The 13,451-nt window shown below is 50.4% G+C and overlaps 1 protein-coding gene across 1 annotated transcript in view; it reads left to right on the top strand.

Annotated features, from left to right (window-relative positions):
• Window positions 1–203: 203 nt before the first annotated feature.
• Window positions 204–13,451, top strand: part of LOC139263070 (E3 ubiquitin/ISG15 ligase TRIM25-like) — a 35,500-nt gene continuing 22,252 nt past the window's right edge. The window contains exons 1-3 of the mRNA XM_070878609.1: window positions 204–764; window positions 10,413–10,508; window positions 11,939–12,169. Coding sequence (XP_070734710.1) covers window positions 204–764; window positions 10,413–10,508; window positions 11,939–12,169 — 888 coding nt within the window. The remainder of the gene's footprint in view (window positions 765–10,412; window positions 10,509–11,938; window positions 12,170–13,451) is intronic.

Genomic DNA, 13,451 nt, shown 5'->3' with positions numbered 1-13,451 from the left:
TTGTAGAACTACAATCTTATTTTTCTGATTATTGTTGTGAACTGTGACTGCAGGCCTGAAGTGTTGGTCTTCAGCCAAAGTGAGTCATCAAAGTGAAACTAACATTGTCATTTACTGCACTGAGTATTTATAAGAACTTCACTTCCTGCTCTGGTTCCTCACTCTCTCCGGCACTGTGTGAATTTGCTTCAGGAGCTGTAGCAATGGAGCTCGGAGCTTTAGAGGCTGAATTAACCTGTGCTGTGTGTCTCCACGTGTACCAGGATCCTGTGGCATTACCCTGTCTGCACAGTTTCTGTATGAAATGTATTGAGGGAGTTTGGACCCAGACAGCAGGCCCAGGAGGGTTTGAGTGTCCTCAATGTCGTCGGAAATTTAACCCCAAGCCCAGTCTGGAGAGAAACTTCACGCTGTGTAATATCGTGGAAAAATACGACAAGTCACAGCTTTCTGCTGATTCAGCCCATGTCATGTGCGATTACTGCATTGACAATCAATCCCCAGCTGTGAAGACGTGTCTTATTTGTTTTTCTTCCTTTTGTTCCATTCACATAAAACGACATCTGCTGAACAAGGCTTTAAATGGACACACCCTAATCGAGCCTGTGACTGACCTTACAGACAGACAGTGTCCTGACCATAAGAAAGTCCTTGAGTTCTTCTGTAAAGATGATGCAGAGTGTGTGTGTGGTTCCTGTATAATAACAGGGAAACATAAATCGCATACACTGCTGAGTCTGGATCAGGCACAAGCTGCAATTAAGGTGAGTGACACAATTCCTGATATTAAATACAGAAACCTAGAAGTTACCTGGAATGCTGATGTCTAGCCAAATTTAATGGCAGGACCTTATTGGAATTATTTCACTCTGTTTACCATCCGGCAGTCAACCATATTGTGAAGATGAGCTCTGGCAGGCAGGAAATCCTGCGGGACAAGGCAGGAGCTGGGGAATGCTGGGGGCGGTCCTGGTCAATCAAAAATCAGGGCTCTGTGGGTTGGAGGGAGAGGGGGTGGAAAACGGTGATCAGAGCACGGTGGAGAGATTGTGGGGGGAGGGCGAGATTACTGGGGGAGAGATTGATGGGGACAGATTGCTGGGAGAGGGACTGAGGGGGACATAGATTGTTGGGGGTGAGAGATTGCTGGGAGAGAGATTGGTGGTGGGAGAAATTGAGGGAGGAGAGAGATTGTTGGGGAGAGAGATGGTGAAGGAGAGATTGAGGAGGGAGAAAGATGATGAGGGAGAGATTGAGGAGGAGAGAGATTGCCGTGGGGGGAGCTATGGTGAGGGAGAGATTGACGTGCGAGAGAGATGGCAGGCAGGATACCCACCCTCCCTTGCTGCCCCCGCCCCACCACCCCCCCCTCCCGCTCACTGATATTGTAAATGGTTCTCTCTCCTCAGGGACTGTTCACTCCCTTTCAAATCTGCTGTCATCACTCCCTCCTCAAAAAAATCTCACCTTGACCCCCTCGGTCCTTGCAAACTACCGTCCCATCATAGCATCCCTTTCCTCGCCAAAGTTGTTGTACGTGTTGTCGCCTCCCAAATCCGTGCCCATCATTCCAGTAACTCCATGTTTGACCCTCTCCCATCTGGTTTCCGCCTCTGTCACAGCTCTTAAACAGCCCGACTAAAAAGTTCCAAATGACATCCTCTGTGATGATGACCCTGGTGCACTATCCCTCCTCATCCTTCTCCACCTCTCTGCAGCCTTTGACACGGTGTCACACCATCCTCCTCCAATGCCTATCCTCTGTTGTCCAGCTGAGTGGGACTGCCCTCACCTGATTCCAACCTTACCGATCCAGTCATAGCCAAAGGATCTGCTACAATGGCTTCTCTTCCCACTCCCGCACCATTACCTCTGGAGTCCCCCATGGATCTTCACTTGTCCCCTTCCTATTTCTCATCTACATGATGTCCCTCGGCGACATCATCCAAAAATCACAACGTCAGGTTCCACATATACGGTGAGACACCCAGCTCTACCTCACCAAAGCCTCTCTCAACCCCTCCACTGCCTCTGATTGATCACGCTGCTTGCTCAACATCCAGCCCTGAAAGGACCTGGCAGTGGGATCAGAATCGGTAAATGCAAAATGAAATAAAAAGAGGCATGAATTTGTCAGAAAGCATCAACATGCTGATATTAAATATAGGAGCAACAATTTCCCCCTTGGGAGCACAGTATATAAGCAGGCCACCGATGAGGTACCTGCACTCTGGAGTCTTATTAAAGGAGCTAAGGTCACACTTGCTCATTGTAGACAGTACTCAGTTTCATCCTTTATTGTGAACGTATCAATTGGCGACAAGGAAACGAACAACCACGTAAAAATGCAAAGAACAGTTGGTATCCTGGAGAACTTCTCAGAAGGGGATGATTGGGAGGCCTTCATAGAGAGACTCGACCAATACTTTGTGCCAACAAGCTGGAATGAGACGAGAACGCTGCCAAAGGAAGGGCGATTCTCCTAACTGTCTGTGGGGCAACAACCTATGGCCTCATGAAGAATCTCCTAGCTCCGGCAAAACCAATAGCTAAATCCTATGAAGAATTGGGTACGCTGGTCTGGGAGCACCTAAATCCTAAGGAAAGTGTTTTGATGGCGAGATATCGGTTCGACACGTCAACGGTTGGAGAGCCATGTCGCCGAACTAAGGCACCTTGCAGGACATTGCGAATTTGAGGGATTCATAGAACAAATGCTTAGAGTCTTTTTGTACTGGGCATTGGCCATGAGGCAATCCTTCGCAAACTGTTGACTGTTGAAACTCCGAATCTAAGTAAAGCCATAACGATAGTCCAGGCATTTATGTCCACCAGCGACAACAAACAGATTTCGCAGAGTACTGTGCAAAAAGTAACGTCGTTTTCAAGCAGGAATATACATGGCAGAAGGTACACGCCGGCTGCTGCTGCCCGACCTCAGATGACCCAGAGTTCGCCATCAATCGTTAATGCGAGGCAGTTAACACCTTGTTGGCACTGTGCAGGTGATCATCGGCCCCATCAATACCGCTTCAAGCACTATGCGTGCAACGGTTGCAGAACAATGGGACACCTCCAGCGAATGTGCAGGGAAGCTGCAAACCCTGCAAGCCCTGCAAACCACCACGTTGCAGAGGAAGATTGATCCACTGTGGATCAGGCTGAATTGGAAACCCATACAGGGAAATTGGAGTCTCGTACTGAGGAAGCAGAAGTGTACGGGGTGCACACATTCACCACAAAATGTCCACCAATAATGTTGAAAGTTGAACTGAAAGGAATTCCAGTATTGATGGAACTGGACATGGGTGCGAGTCAGTCCATAATGAGTAAAAAGGCCTTCGACAGGCTGTGGGGCAAAAAGGCACACAGGCCCAAGCTCAGGCCCATTCACACCAAACTAAGGACTTACACCAAGGAGATGTCAAAGTCCTCTATTATGGAGCAGTACACGAACTCCCGCTGTGGATTGTGCCAGGCAATGACCCCACAATATTTGGCAGAAGCTGGCTGGGTAAAATCCGCTGGAACTGGGACGACATCCAAGCGCTTTCGTCTGTCGACGACGCCTCATGTTCCCAGGTTCTGAGCAGATTTCCAGCGTTGTTTGAGCCTGGCATTGGAAGCTTCTCGGAGGCGAAAGTTCAGATCCATTTGGTTCCCGGTACACGACCCATCCACCACAAGGCACAGGCGGTACCGTATATGATGCGTGAGAAAGTGGAAATTGAGCTGGACAGGCTGCAGCGAGAAGGCATCATCGCGCCGGTGGAATTCAACAAGTGGGCTAGTCCGTTTGTCCCGGTACTTAAAGAGGACGGCACGGTCAGAATTTGTGGGGTCTATAAAGTAACAATTAACCATTTTTCACTACAGGACCAGTACCCGCTACCCAAGGCAGACGACCTATTTGCGACCCTGGCTGGAGGGAAGACGTTCACCAAACTGGACCTGACCTCGGCCTACATGACGTAAGAGCTGGAGGAGTCTTCGAAAGGCTTCACCTGCATCAACATGCACAAAGGTCTGTTCATCTATAACAGATGCCCGTTCGGGATTCGGTCGGCCGCGGCAATCTTCCAACGAAACATGGAGAGCCTGCTAAAGTCAGTTCCTCGCACCGTGGTTTTCCAGGATGACATACTGGTTACAGGTCGGGACACCATTTGAAGAATCTGGAAGAGGTCCTTAGTCGGTTGGATCACGTGGGGCTCAGGTTGAAACGCTCGAAGTGTGCTTTCCTGGTGCAGGAGGTCAAGTTCTTGGGAAGAAGCATCGCAGCAGACAGCATCAGACCCACCGATGCCAAGACGGAGGCCATCAAGAACGCGCCGAGACCACAGAACGTGACGGAGCTACGGTCATTCCTGGGACTCCTTAACTATTTCAGTAATTTCCTACCTGGGTTAAGCACCCTGCTAGAACCCCTACATGCTGTGCATGCGAGACGACTGGGTATGGGGGACTTCACAAGAGGCTGCCTTCAAGAAAGCCAGAAATCTGTTGTGTTCAAACAAACTGCTTGTCCTGTATAACCCTTGTAAAAGATTAGTGCTAGCTTGCGATGCGTCGTCATACGGGGTCGGGTGTGTGTGACAACAGGCTAATGAAGCGGGGATTTTACAACCAGTCGCTTATGCGTCCAGGAGTTTGTCCAAAGTCGAAAGGCCTACAGCATGATTGAAAAAGAGGCTCTGGCATGCGTTTACGGGATAAAGAAAATGCACCAGTACTTATTTGGCCTCAAGTTTGAGCTTGAAACTGAACATAAGCCGCTCACATCGCTGTTCTCTGAGAGCAAAGGGATTAACACCAATGCCTCTGCCCGCATCCAAAGATGGGCGCTCACACTGTCGGCATACAACTATGTAATCCGCCACAGACCGGGCACAGAGAACTGCGCAGATTCTCTCAGTCGGCTGCCATTGCCCACCACCGGGGTGGAAATGGCACAGCCAGTGGACTTGCTCATGGTAGTGGATGCATTCGAAAACAAAAAGTCCCCCATTACGGCCTGCCAGATCAGGATCTGGACCAGCCAGGATCCTTTACTGTCCTTGGTAAAAAAACTGTGTCCCGGCGGAGATGCAGAAGGTGATTAAGCCATTCCACAGGCTCAAAGATGAAATGTCCCTGCAGGCGGATTGTCTGTTGTGGGGCAATTGCGAGGTCTTGCCCAAGAAAGGCAGAGATACGTTCATATGTGAACTGCACAGCACCCACCCAGGCATTGTAATGATGAAAGCCATAGCCAGATCCCATGTATGGTGGCCTGGCATCGACTCAGATTTAGAGTCATGTGTGCGCCAATGCAACACTTGCTCTCAGCTGACGAATGCACCCAGAGAGGCACTGCTAAGTTTGTGGTCGTGGCCATCCAAACTGTGGTCAAGGATCCACGTGGACGATGCGGGCCCATTTCTAGCCAAAATGTTTTTGGTTGTCCTGGACGCTTACTCAAAATGGATTGAATGTGCAATAATGTCTGTAAGCACGTCCATGGCCACTATTGAAAGCCTATGAGCCATATTTGCCATGCACGGCCTGCCTGTTGTCCTAGTCAGCAACAATGGGCCGTGTTTCACCAGTGCTGAATTCAAGGAATTCATGACCCGCAATGGGATCAAGCATGTCACATCTGCCCCGTTCAAGCCCGCATCCAACAGCCAGGCTGAACCTGCAGTTCAGACCATCAAGCAAAGCCTGAAACGTGTGTCGGAAAGCTCCCTGCAGACCCGGCTGTCCCGAGTGCTGCTCAGCTACCGCACCAGACCCCACTCACTCACCGGGGTTCCCCCAGGCGAGCTGCTCATGAAAAGGCCGCTAAAAACAAGGCTCTCTCTTGTCCACCCTGATCTCCATGATCACGTCGAGGGCAAGCGGCATCAACAAAGTGTGTACCATGACCGCCAAATTTTGTCACGCGATTTTAAGGTCAATGATCTTGTGTTTGTACTCAATTATGGACATGGTCCCAAATGGCTCGCTGGCACGGTCATAACCAAAGAGGGGAGTAGGGTGTTTCAGGTCAAATTGGCCAATGGACTAGCGTACAGAAAACATTTGGACCAAATCAAATTGTGGTTCACCAACAGCTACAAACAACCCGATGAAAACACCACCAACTTTGACCCTCCAACACACACACAAGTGGAACTGACATCATAGTTGACCACGAAGCCGAACTCACCATCCCCAGCAGCCCAGTGAAGAACTAACCAACTCACCCACACCCGCATTTGTACCGAGACGATCGACAAGGGAGCGTAATGCCCCAGATCGGCTCACCTTGTAAATAAGTGTACTATTGACTTCACGGGGAGTGATGTTATGTATTTAACCCCTTGTAACCTGTATTACATACCACCAGAGGGCCTACCTGTTGGAGTCCCAAGGAGTCCCAACATCCCTTGGGAGTACAGTATATAAGCAGGCTACCCACAAGCTACCTGCACTGTGGAGTCTTATTCAAGCAGCTAAGGTCACGCTTGCTTATTGTACACAGTACTCAGTTTCATCCTTTATTGTGAATGTATCAGTAACGATGATACAGGAACAACTCAAAATTAAAAAGAACATCCTCACAGCCAGACACCGGTTCTACACCCACCGGCAGCCTGAAGGCCAAGAAATCGCAAACTATGCTGCAGACCTCAGACGATTGACTGCACCGTGTGATTTTGGCGAGCACCTCACCGAAGCACTGTGGGACATCTTCGTTCTTGGAATGGGCCACGAGGGCTTTCTCCACAAGCTGCTCTCTGCGGACACCACGGTCACCCTGCAGAAGGCAATTAACATGAGCCAGGCGTTCATGATCTCGGCCTGCGATTCCAAGCGGATGTCTCACCCCCAGGACTCTAACCCGGCAAGTACTGTTAACCAACTGGCGCCTTTTAGAGGCAGGGTTGCTGCAAACAGTTTCTCTCAAGGAAGAGAGAACAGAACCCCGAGTCCCGCAACCCTGAGTCCGCCACATGGGGCCAATCGGCTAACCCCATGCTGGCACTGTGGAGGAAACCACAGGGCCCACCAGTGCTGCTATAAAGACTATACATGCAAAGGCTGTAACACGAAGGGCCACCTCTAGCGAATGTGCAAGAGAAATCGTACTCACTGAGTCGATGAAAAGTTGGCTGATCATCTGGACTCCAGCGACGATGAAGAGAGAGTCCATGAGGCAGCTCAGCCCCAAGATGAGGTGTATGGAGTGTTTACCTGCACCACCGAGAGTTCCCTGTTGAAAATGGAAGTCGAAATCAACGGTGTTCCAGTCACAATGGAGGTGGACACAGGGGCGAGCTAGTCACTGATGAATCAGGCGGCCTTTGAGAAACTCTGGGACAATCCAGTCGAACGACCTAAAATGATCCCGATCCAAGTGAAGATCACCTATACAAACGACACCATCCCAGTCGTTGGCAGCGTGGATGTCCAGGTGTCCCATGACGGCACAATACACAAGTTACCTTTGTGGATCATTGCTCGTGATGGTCCAACGCTGTTAGGAAGAATATGGATGAAAAAGATCCGTTGGAGCTGGGAAAACCTCCAACCTCCAACGATCGACGTCCTCCGCGGCCCCGAAGTTGGATCAGCACAGCACCTGAAAAACCAGCCACTCAACCCGACTGCATGGAGACGACCCAGACCGCTCAACCTAACAGCGAGATGATCCAGCCACAACGACCCAACCTCACCTTCCAGGCTCCAGTGGCAGGACTCCGGAGGTAGAAAATCGGCGCAGAAAGCAATTTTCCTGCTTCCATGGCAGAACCTGGGGAGAAAAGGATCACCTGAAGTAAAGATGGCGGCGGCTAGACCACGAGGGGCAGCGTTGATGGAGCAACACGTGATGCCGAGCAGCAAACCGGATTGAGGTAAAGATTGCAAGGCCCTCTTAAAGGAGACCGGCAACCCATCACAATTAAAGGGACAGTTCCACTCTTCATACAGCGATGCCGGTGACACATATGTAAGAGATGTAATTGACAAATTCAAGTTTGTAAATGTAACTAACCATGATAAGTCGGGCGATTGTGGTCGGAACCAATGTATTGCGAGAGTAAATGAAGTGATGATGTGCGATGCCGGGATTTACAAGCGTGCCGACAAAACCAAGGGCAACCTCGCGTCGGAAGCACCCAGGTCCAGCGGGCAATCCGACCATGTAGCCTGCACCTCCGGGACCAATGTGATGTCCCAGGGAGCGTGGCCACACACAGAGGGAGCATACCAGCTGCAGGGCCAGCGATCAGCAGATGGCAAAGGCACCATTACTGGCACCCTGCCCCTGATCGGCCCTACCTCTCTGGCCACCAGGGGCCAGTACCGGGAGCAAGAGGCTAGCACCCTCCAGCTTTCCCAACGGGACCTACGATGACCAGGCTCCCACTATCGCTGAAGGGCAGCAAAAAGACACAGCAGCCCTCAACGGAGGACAGGGAGGCCACACACCTGTGGCTCTGCCCACCACTAGGCAACGGCAAAGGCCCCGAGACTCAGCCAGGTGAGCGATCGGAGCCCACCCAGCTGGCAGGGCGCGCAGCACCACCATCCGACAACCTGGGCACAGTCCGGTCACTGTGAAACTAGCATCCTCACCCACCTGCACCCACACAACCCAGGGGCAAGACTGTGATACCACGTATGTACCTTACCTGTAAAATATACTTGTTCCACTACTGCAGAACCCAAACAGTGATGTAATTAATCCCATGCCTTTTTTTTTTTCCTTTTTTTCTGTGCGTGTATGTACATGCAGGTGTTGAGCCACACACGTGGTCTATGTATGGGCGGGGGGGGGGGAATGGATATATGTAGCCAAGGACACACATGGATCATACCCAGAACCCGCTCAACCCCCACTGCAACCTCAAACCGCCCACTGCTGACCATTTCCCAATGTTGTGGCAATAAGGACTTGGGGGTCAACAGGGAGAGAGCCATGCCAAAGCTTAGACAAGGTGCAAGGGTTTTGGGCACTCAAGTCTAAGGCCCGAGCACATACTGCAAAGGCCAGTGGCACAAGGCTTAGGGGAGAGTGATGTTGAGCATGTATAACGTAAGTATATTCCCTGTACATTCAATGTACAGTTACATAAGACTACTGGATGTACCTTCACACTGTATACACTGTGCTTGTACCACCAGAGGGTGCAACTGGTGGAGACCTCGGGGTCCCCTGTACACAACAGGTAACCAGGTATAAAAGGGAGCTCACCATGCTGTATCCTCACTCAGGAGCTGTAATAAATGGACTAAGGTCACCACAGTTCAAGTACAATACCTTGCCTCGTGGAGTCATTACTAGAGTGCTTATAGACACAATAATATACATGTGTGTGTGTTTGTTAAATTGATAGACAGACAGCTAAATGCTGTTCATCCAATCGCTCTCTTCACGATGGTTTATTTTTGACTCACCCCTGAGGCTTTTAATGTCAGATCAATCTTCTTCCATATCAATTTCTCCCTGTGGCCAGCTTAGCATTTGCGATTGTGTTTGTACCTTTGGTCCACTTGTGTTGATCATTCTGTGTGTGCCTGTCTGCTCCACTTTCAGTCTCAGACTGAAATCGCATGTCATTACCGGCCCCAGAATATGTGGTAATGCAAGGACTTCTCACTGAGCTGCAACACTTGTATTGTGATTCTAAATCTGCAGCAGGATGCTGATTAATCCGTCCAATCCATTCTGAAAGGTAAACTCTTCAGTTTCTGCCAGGTTATTGCACAGAGCCTGGATTGACACCTAGGTTTTGATCACTAGTTACAGGATCACTGGGATCTGGCCGGCCAATCGGTCTCTGCAACTACATGGGTTTTTAGCTGTTACTGGGCTTAGGACGCCGATTCTGGGTCAGTCTCCACACTAATTTTATTCTGTGAGCAGATTAATTAGGAATATTCGGGGTTAATATTATGACAGTAATTTGTTATTACCTCGAAGATGCCACAATGAAAGTTGCTGAGCCACTTTGATTATTATGAATAATTTGAAACTGATATTATTGCGATTTAAAGATATAAGAAACATACAGCACTTGGACAATTCCCAGATTGGACTCAGTTTCCACCAACGCATCTTTACACAGAGAAAACACTTGTGTTGTGTTATGGGTGGTGGTGGGGAATTTTTATAATATGGGAGGGGCCTCAGAAGCAAAGAGTTTGACAACACCCCATTCTATGCCTGAAGCTGTGGGATTTCACCTCTCCACCTCTCCGTTAAGACAATCATCAAAACCTACCTCAACAACATTTTGTCACCTGTCCGAAAGTCTCCTTTGGCTTGGTGTCAATTTTTGTCTGATTACGCTCCTGTGAAGCACTTTAGGATGTTTTACGACATTAAAATCTCAATATAAAAGCAGGTTCTGACTTTAAACACTTTCCAATTGCCTTTACAGGAAGAATTGGAGAGAGAAACCGAGAAGCTTCGGGGAGTCCAGCAGAATTGTTCCAGCAAACAGCGAGACTTGGGGAGATCAGAAGCTGAAATAAAGGTCGGGAAAAGTGGAGCTGGATTTAGAAAGGGTTTGTCTCCCCGCTGAGTCAATGAACACATCAGAAACAGGCTTCCAAACCGGGCTGGTTGTGTTGGGGCTGAGTCACTGATTACACGGAGTTCCCGTGTGTTTGATGTGAGGGGAACTGCTTAACTCTACCTGCCCCTCCCAGGGAATATTATTGCATCACTTAGGTACCTGTGCCTATGGATTTTATACACAGGCCCGCTCGTCCTACCATCCCGATCCATCTCCAGTACCTCACCCAATGAGTGAGTCCAATAATCCGTCCATCATTTTAAATACCTCAATTATGTTCGCTGATGATTGCACAGTGTTCAGGGCCATTCGCAATTCCTCAGATATTCGAGCAGTTCATGCCCGCATGCAGCAAAACCGGAACAACATTCAGGCTTGGGCTGATAAGTGGCAAGTAACATTCGCACCACACAAGTGTCAGGCAATGACTATCTCCAACAAGCGAGAGTCTAACCACTGCTCCTTGATATTCAACAAGATTACCATCACTGAGTCTCCCACCATCAACATCCTGGGGATTACCATTGACCAGAACCTTAACTGGACCAGCCACATAAATACTGTGGCAGCAAGAGCGGGTCAGAGGCTGGGTATTCTGTGGGAAGTGTCTCACCTCCAGACTCCCCAAAGCCTTTCCACCATCTACAAGGCATAAGTCAGGAGTGTGATGGAATACTCTCCACTTGCTTGGATGAGTGCTGCTCCAACAACACTCAAGAAGCTCGACACCATCGAGGACAAAGCAGCCTGCTTAATCTGAACCCCATCCACCATCTCAAACATTAACTCCCTCCATCATTGATGCACCATGGCTGCAGTGTGTACCATCTACAAGATGCACTGCAAGAACTCACCAAGGCTTCTTCAGCAGCACCTCCCAAACCCTGACCGTGACCACCTAGTAGGACAAGGGCAGCAAGCGCATGGGAGCACCATCACCTGCAAGTTCCCCTCCAAGTCACACATCATCCTGATTTGGAAATATGTCGCCGTTCCTTCATCATCGTTGGAACTCCCTCCCTAATAACACTGTGGCTGTACCTTCACCACACAGACTGCAGCGGTTCAAGAAGCGGTCACCAGCATCTTCTCAAGGGCAATTAGGGATGGGCAATAAATGCTGACCTTGCCAGCGACACCCACATGCTATGAAGGAGTAAAAAACAAAAAATGCTCTTACATTTAACCTCAAGGTAACACTGGTTAAACTCTGTTTCCTCTCCCAGTAGACACCCCCACTGCCAGTAGACACCCCCACTGCTTGTCTATCTTTAACGGGCGATCGAGTGGTGATCTAAACAAACTGTCCCGTCCCTGGAAAGTGCCGTGTGCTCAGGGTAACACTGTGTGGAAGGGCCGTTTGTAATGAGAGTTGGTTTGGGTTTCAGACACGAATCAAGGAGCTGAAAGGAAAGCTATCGAAGAGCTTCTCTGAATGGAGGAGACAGCTGGAAGAAGATGAAGAATACGCACTGAAACTGATCGATGAGGAGGGGCTCCGAGCTCTCGCACAGATTAGAGGCTGTTCTGAAGCATTAAACAAGAGGATAGAACAGATTACATTAATAGATGGAGAAACCCAGAGTCTGCTACAGAGGGACCCTCTCTCCTTTATTCAGGTACATCTTCAATATAAACAGGGCCATGGCTGGGGAATGGGGCCTTTCTGTGAGGCTGGTGTGAGGGCTGAATTGTTTGAAGATTGTTGGTGGGGCCCAGCATTGGTGCTGCCCCCTCAGCCCTGCCCTCGGAGTGTTGGTGTCCCCTCAGCTCTGCCCTCGGAGTGTTGGTGTCCACTCAGCCCTGCCCTCTGAGTGTTGGTGCTCCCTCAGCCCATCCTTCTGAGTGTTGGTGTCCCCTCAGCCCTGCCCTCGGTCGGTGCCCCCTCAGCTCTACCCTCGAAGTGTCGATGCCCCCTCAGCCCTGCCCTCGGAGTGTTGGTGCCCCCTCAGCCCTGCCCTCTGAGTATTGGTGTCCCTTCAGCCCGGCCCTTGGAGTATCGGTGCCCCCTCAGCCCTGCCCTCTGAGTATTGGTGTCCCCTCAGCCCTGCCCTCTGAGTGTTGGTGCCCCCTCAGCCCTGCCCTCTGAGTGTTGGTGCCCCTTCAGCCCGGCCCTTGGAGTATCGGTGCCCCCTCAGCCCTGCCTTCGGAGTGTCGCTGCCCCCTCAGCCCTGCCTTCGGAGTGTTGGTGCCCCCTCAGCCCTACCCTCGGGGTGTCGATGCCCCCTCAGCCCTGCCCTCGGAGTGTTGGTGCCCCCTCAGCCCTGCCCTCGGAGTGTTGGTGCCCCCTCAGCCCTGCCTTCGGAGTGTTGGTGCCCCCTCAGCCCGGCCCTCAGAGTGTCGGTGCCCCCTCAGCCCTGCCCTCGGAGTGTCGGTGCCCCCTCAGCCCTGCCCTCGGAGTGTTGGTGTCCTCTCAGCCCTGCCCTCGGAGTGTCGGTGCCCTCTCAGCCCTGCCCTCGGAGTGTTGGTGCTGTCCCAGGATGGAGTGCAGTGAAATGTGAGATTATTCCCCATTCCTGTTGTAAAGTCCTGACTCTAATGTACAGACTTACACGAGACACATGCTGAAGTCAAGGTCACTCAGGACCTGCACCTTTAATTCCAGCTATCCAGTGCCGCACTTGCCTGAGACCTCCCTTTATATACCTCAGTGGGACAGGTATGGAGTGTCTCCTGCAAGTGCACCCCTAGTGGTAAGGTATGCTTATCGTTACAGGTCATATCCAGTTAAGTCATGTATAGCATGGTAAGATACAGTTATATACAGTAATGTGAGGTACATGACATCACCCTCCCCAAAGGTCTAATTGCCTTTATAGATTCAGTCTCTCAGGTGGTCTGCGCTCTCGCATGGAGCGTCTTAGTTGTGGTTCAGTTGTTTGCCTTGGTGCCTGTTTTTCG

This window comes from Pristiophorus japonicus, chromosome 4 (assembly GCF_044704955.1).
Source record: "Pristiophorus japonicus isolate sPriJap1 chromosome 4, sPriJap1.hap1, whole genome shotgun sequence".
Classification (NCBI taxonomy): domain Eukaryota; kingdom Metazoa; phylum Chordata; class Chondrichthyes; family Pristiophoridae; genus Pristiophorus; species Pristiophorus japonicus.
This window is presented reverse-complemented; position numbering and strand designations above follow the sequence as displayed.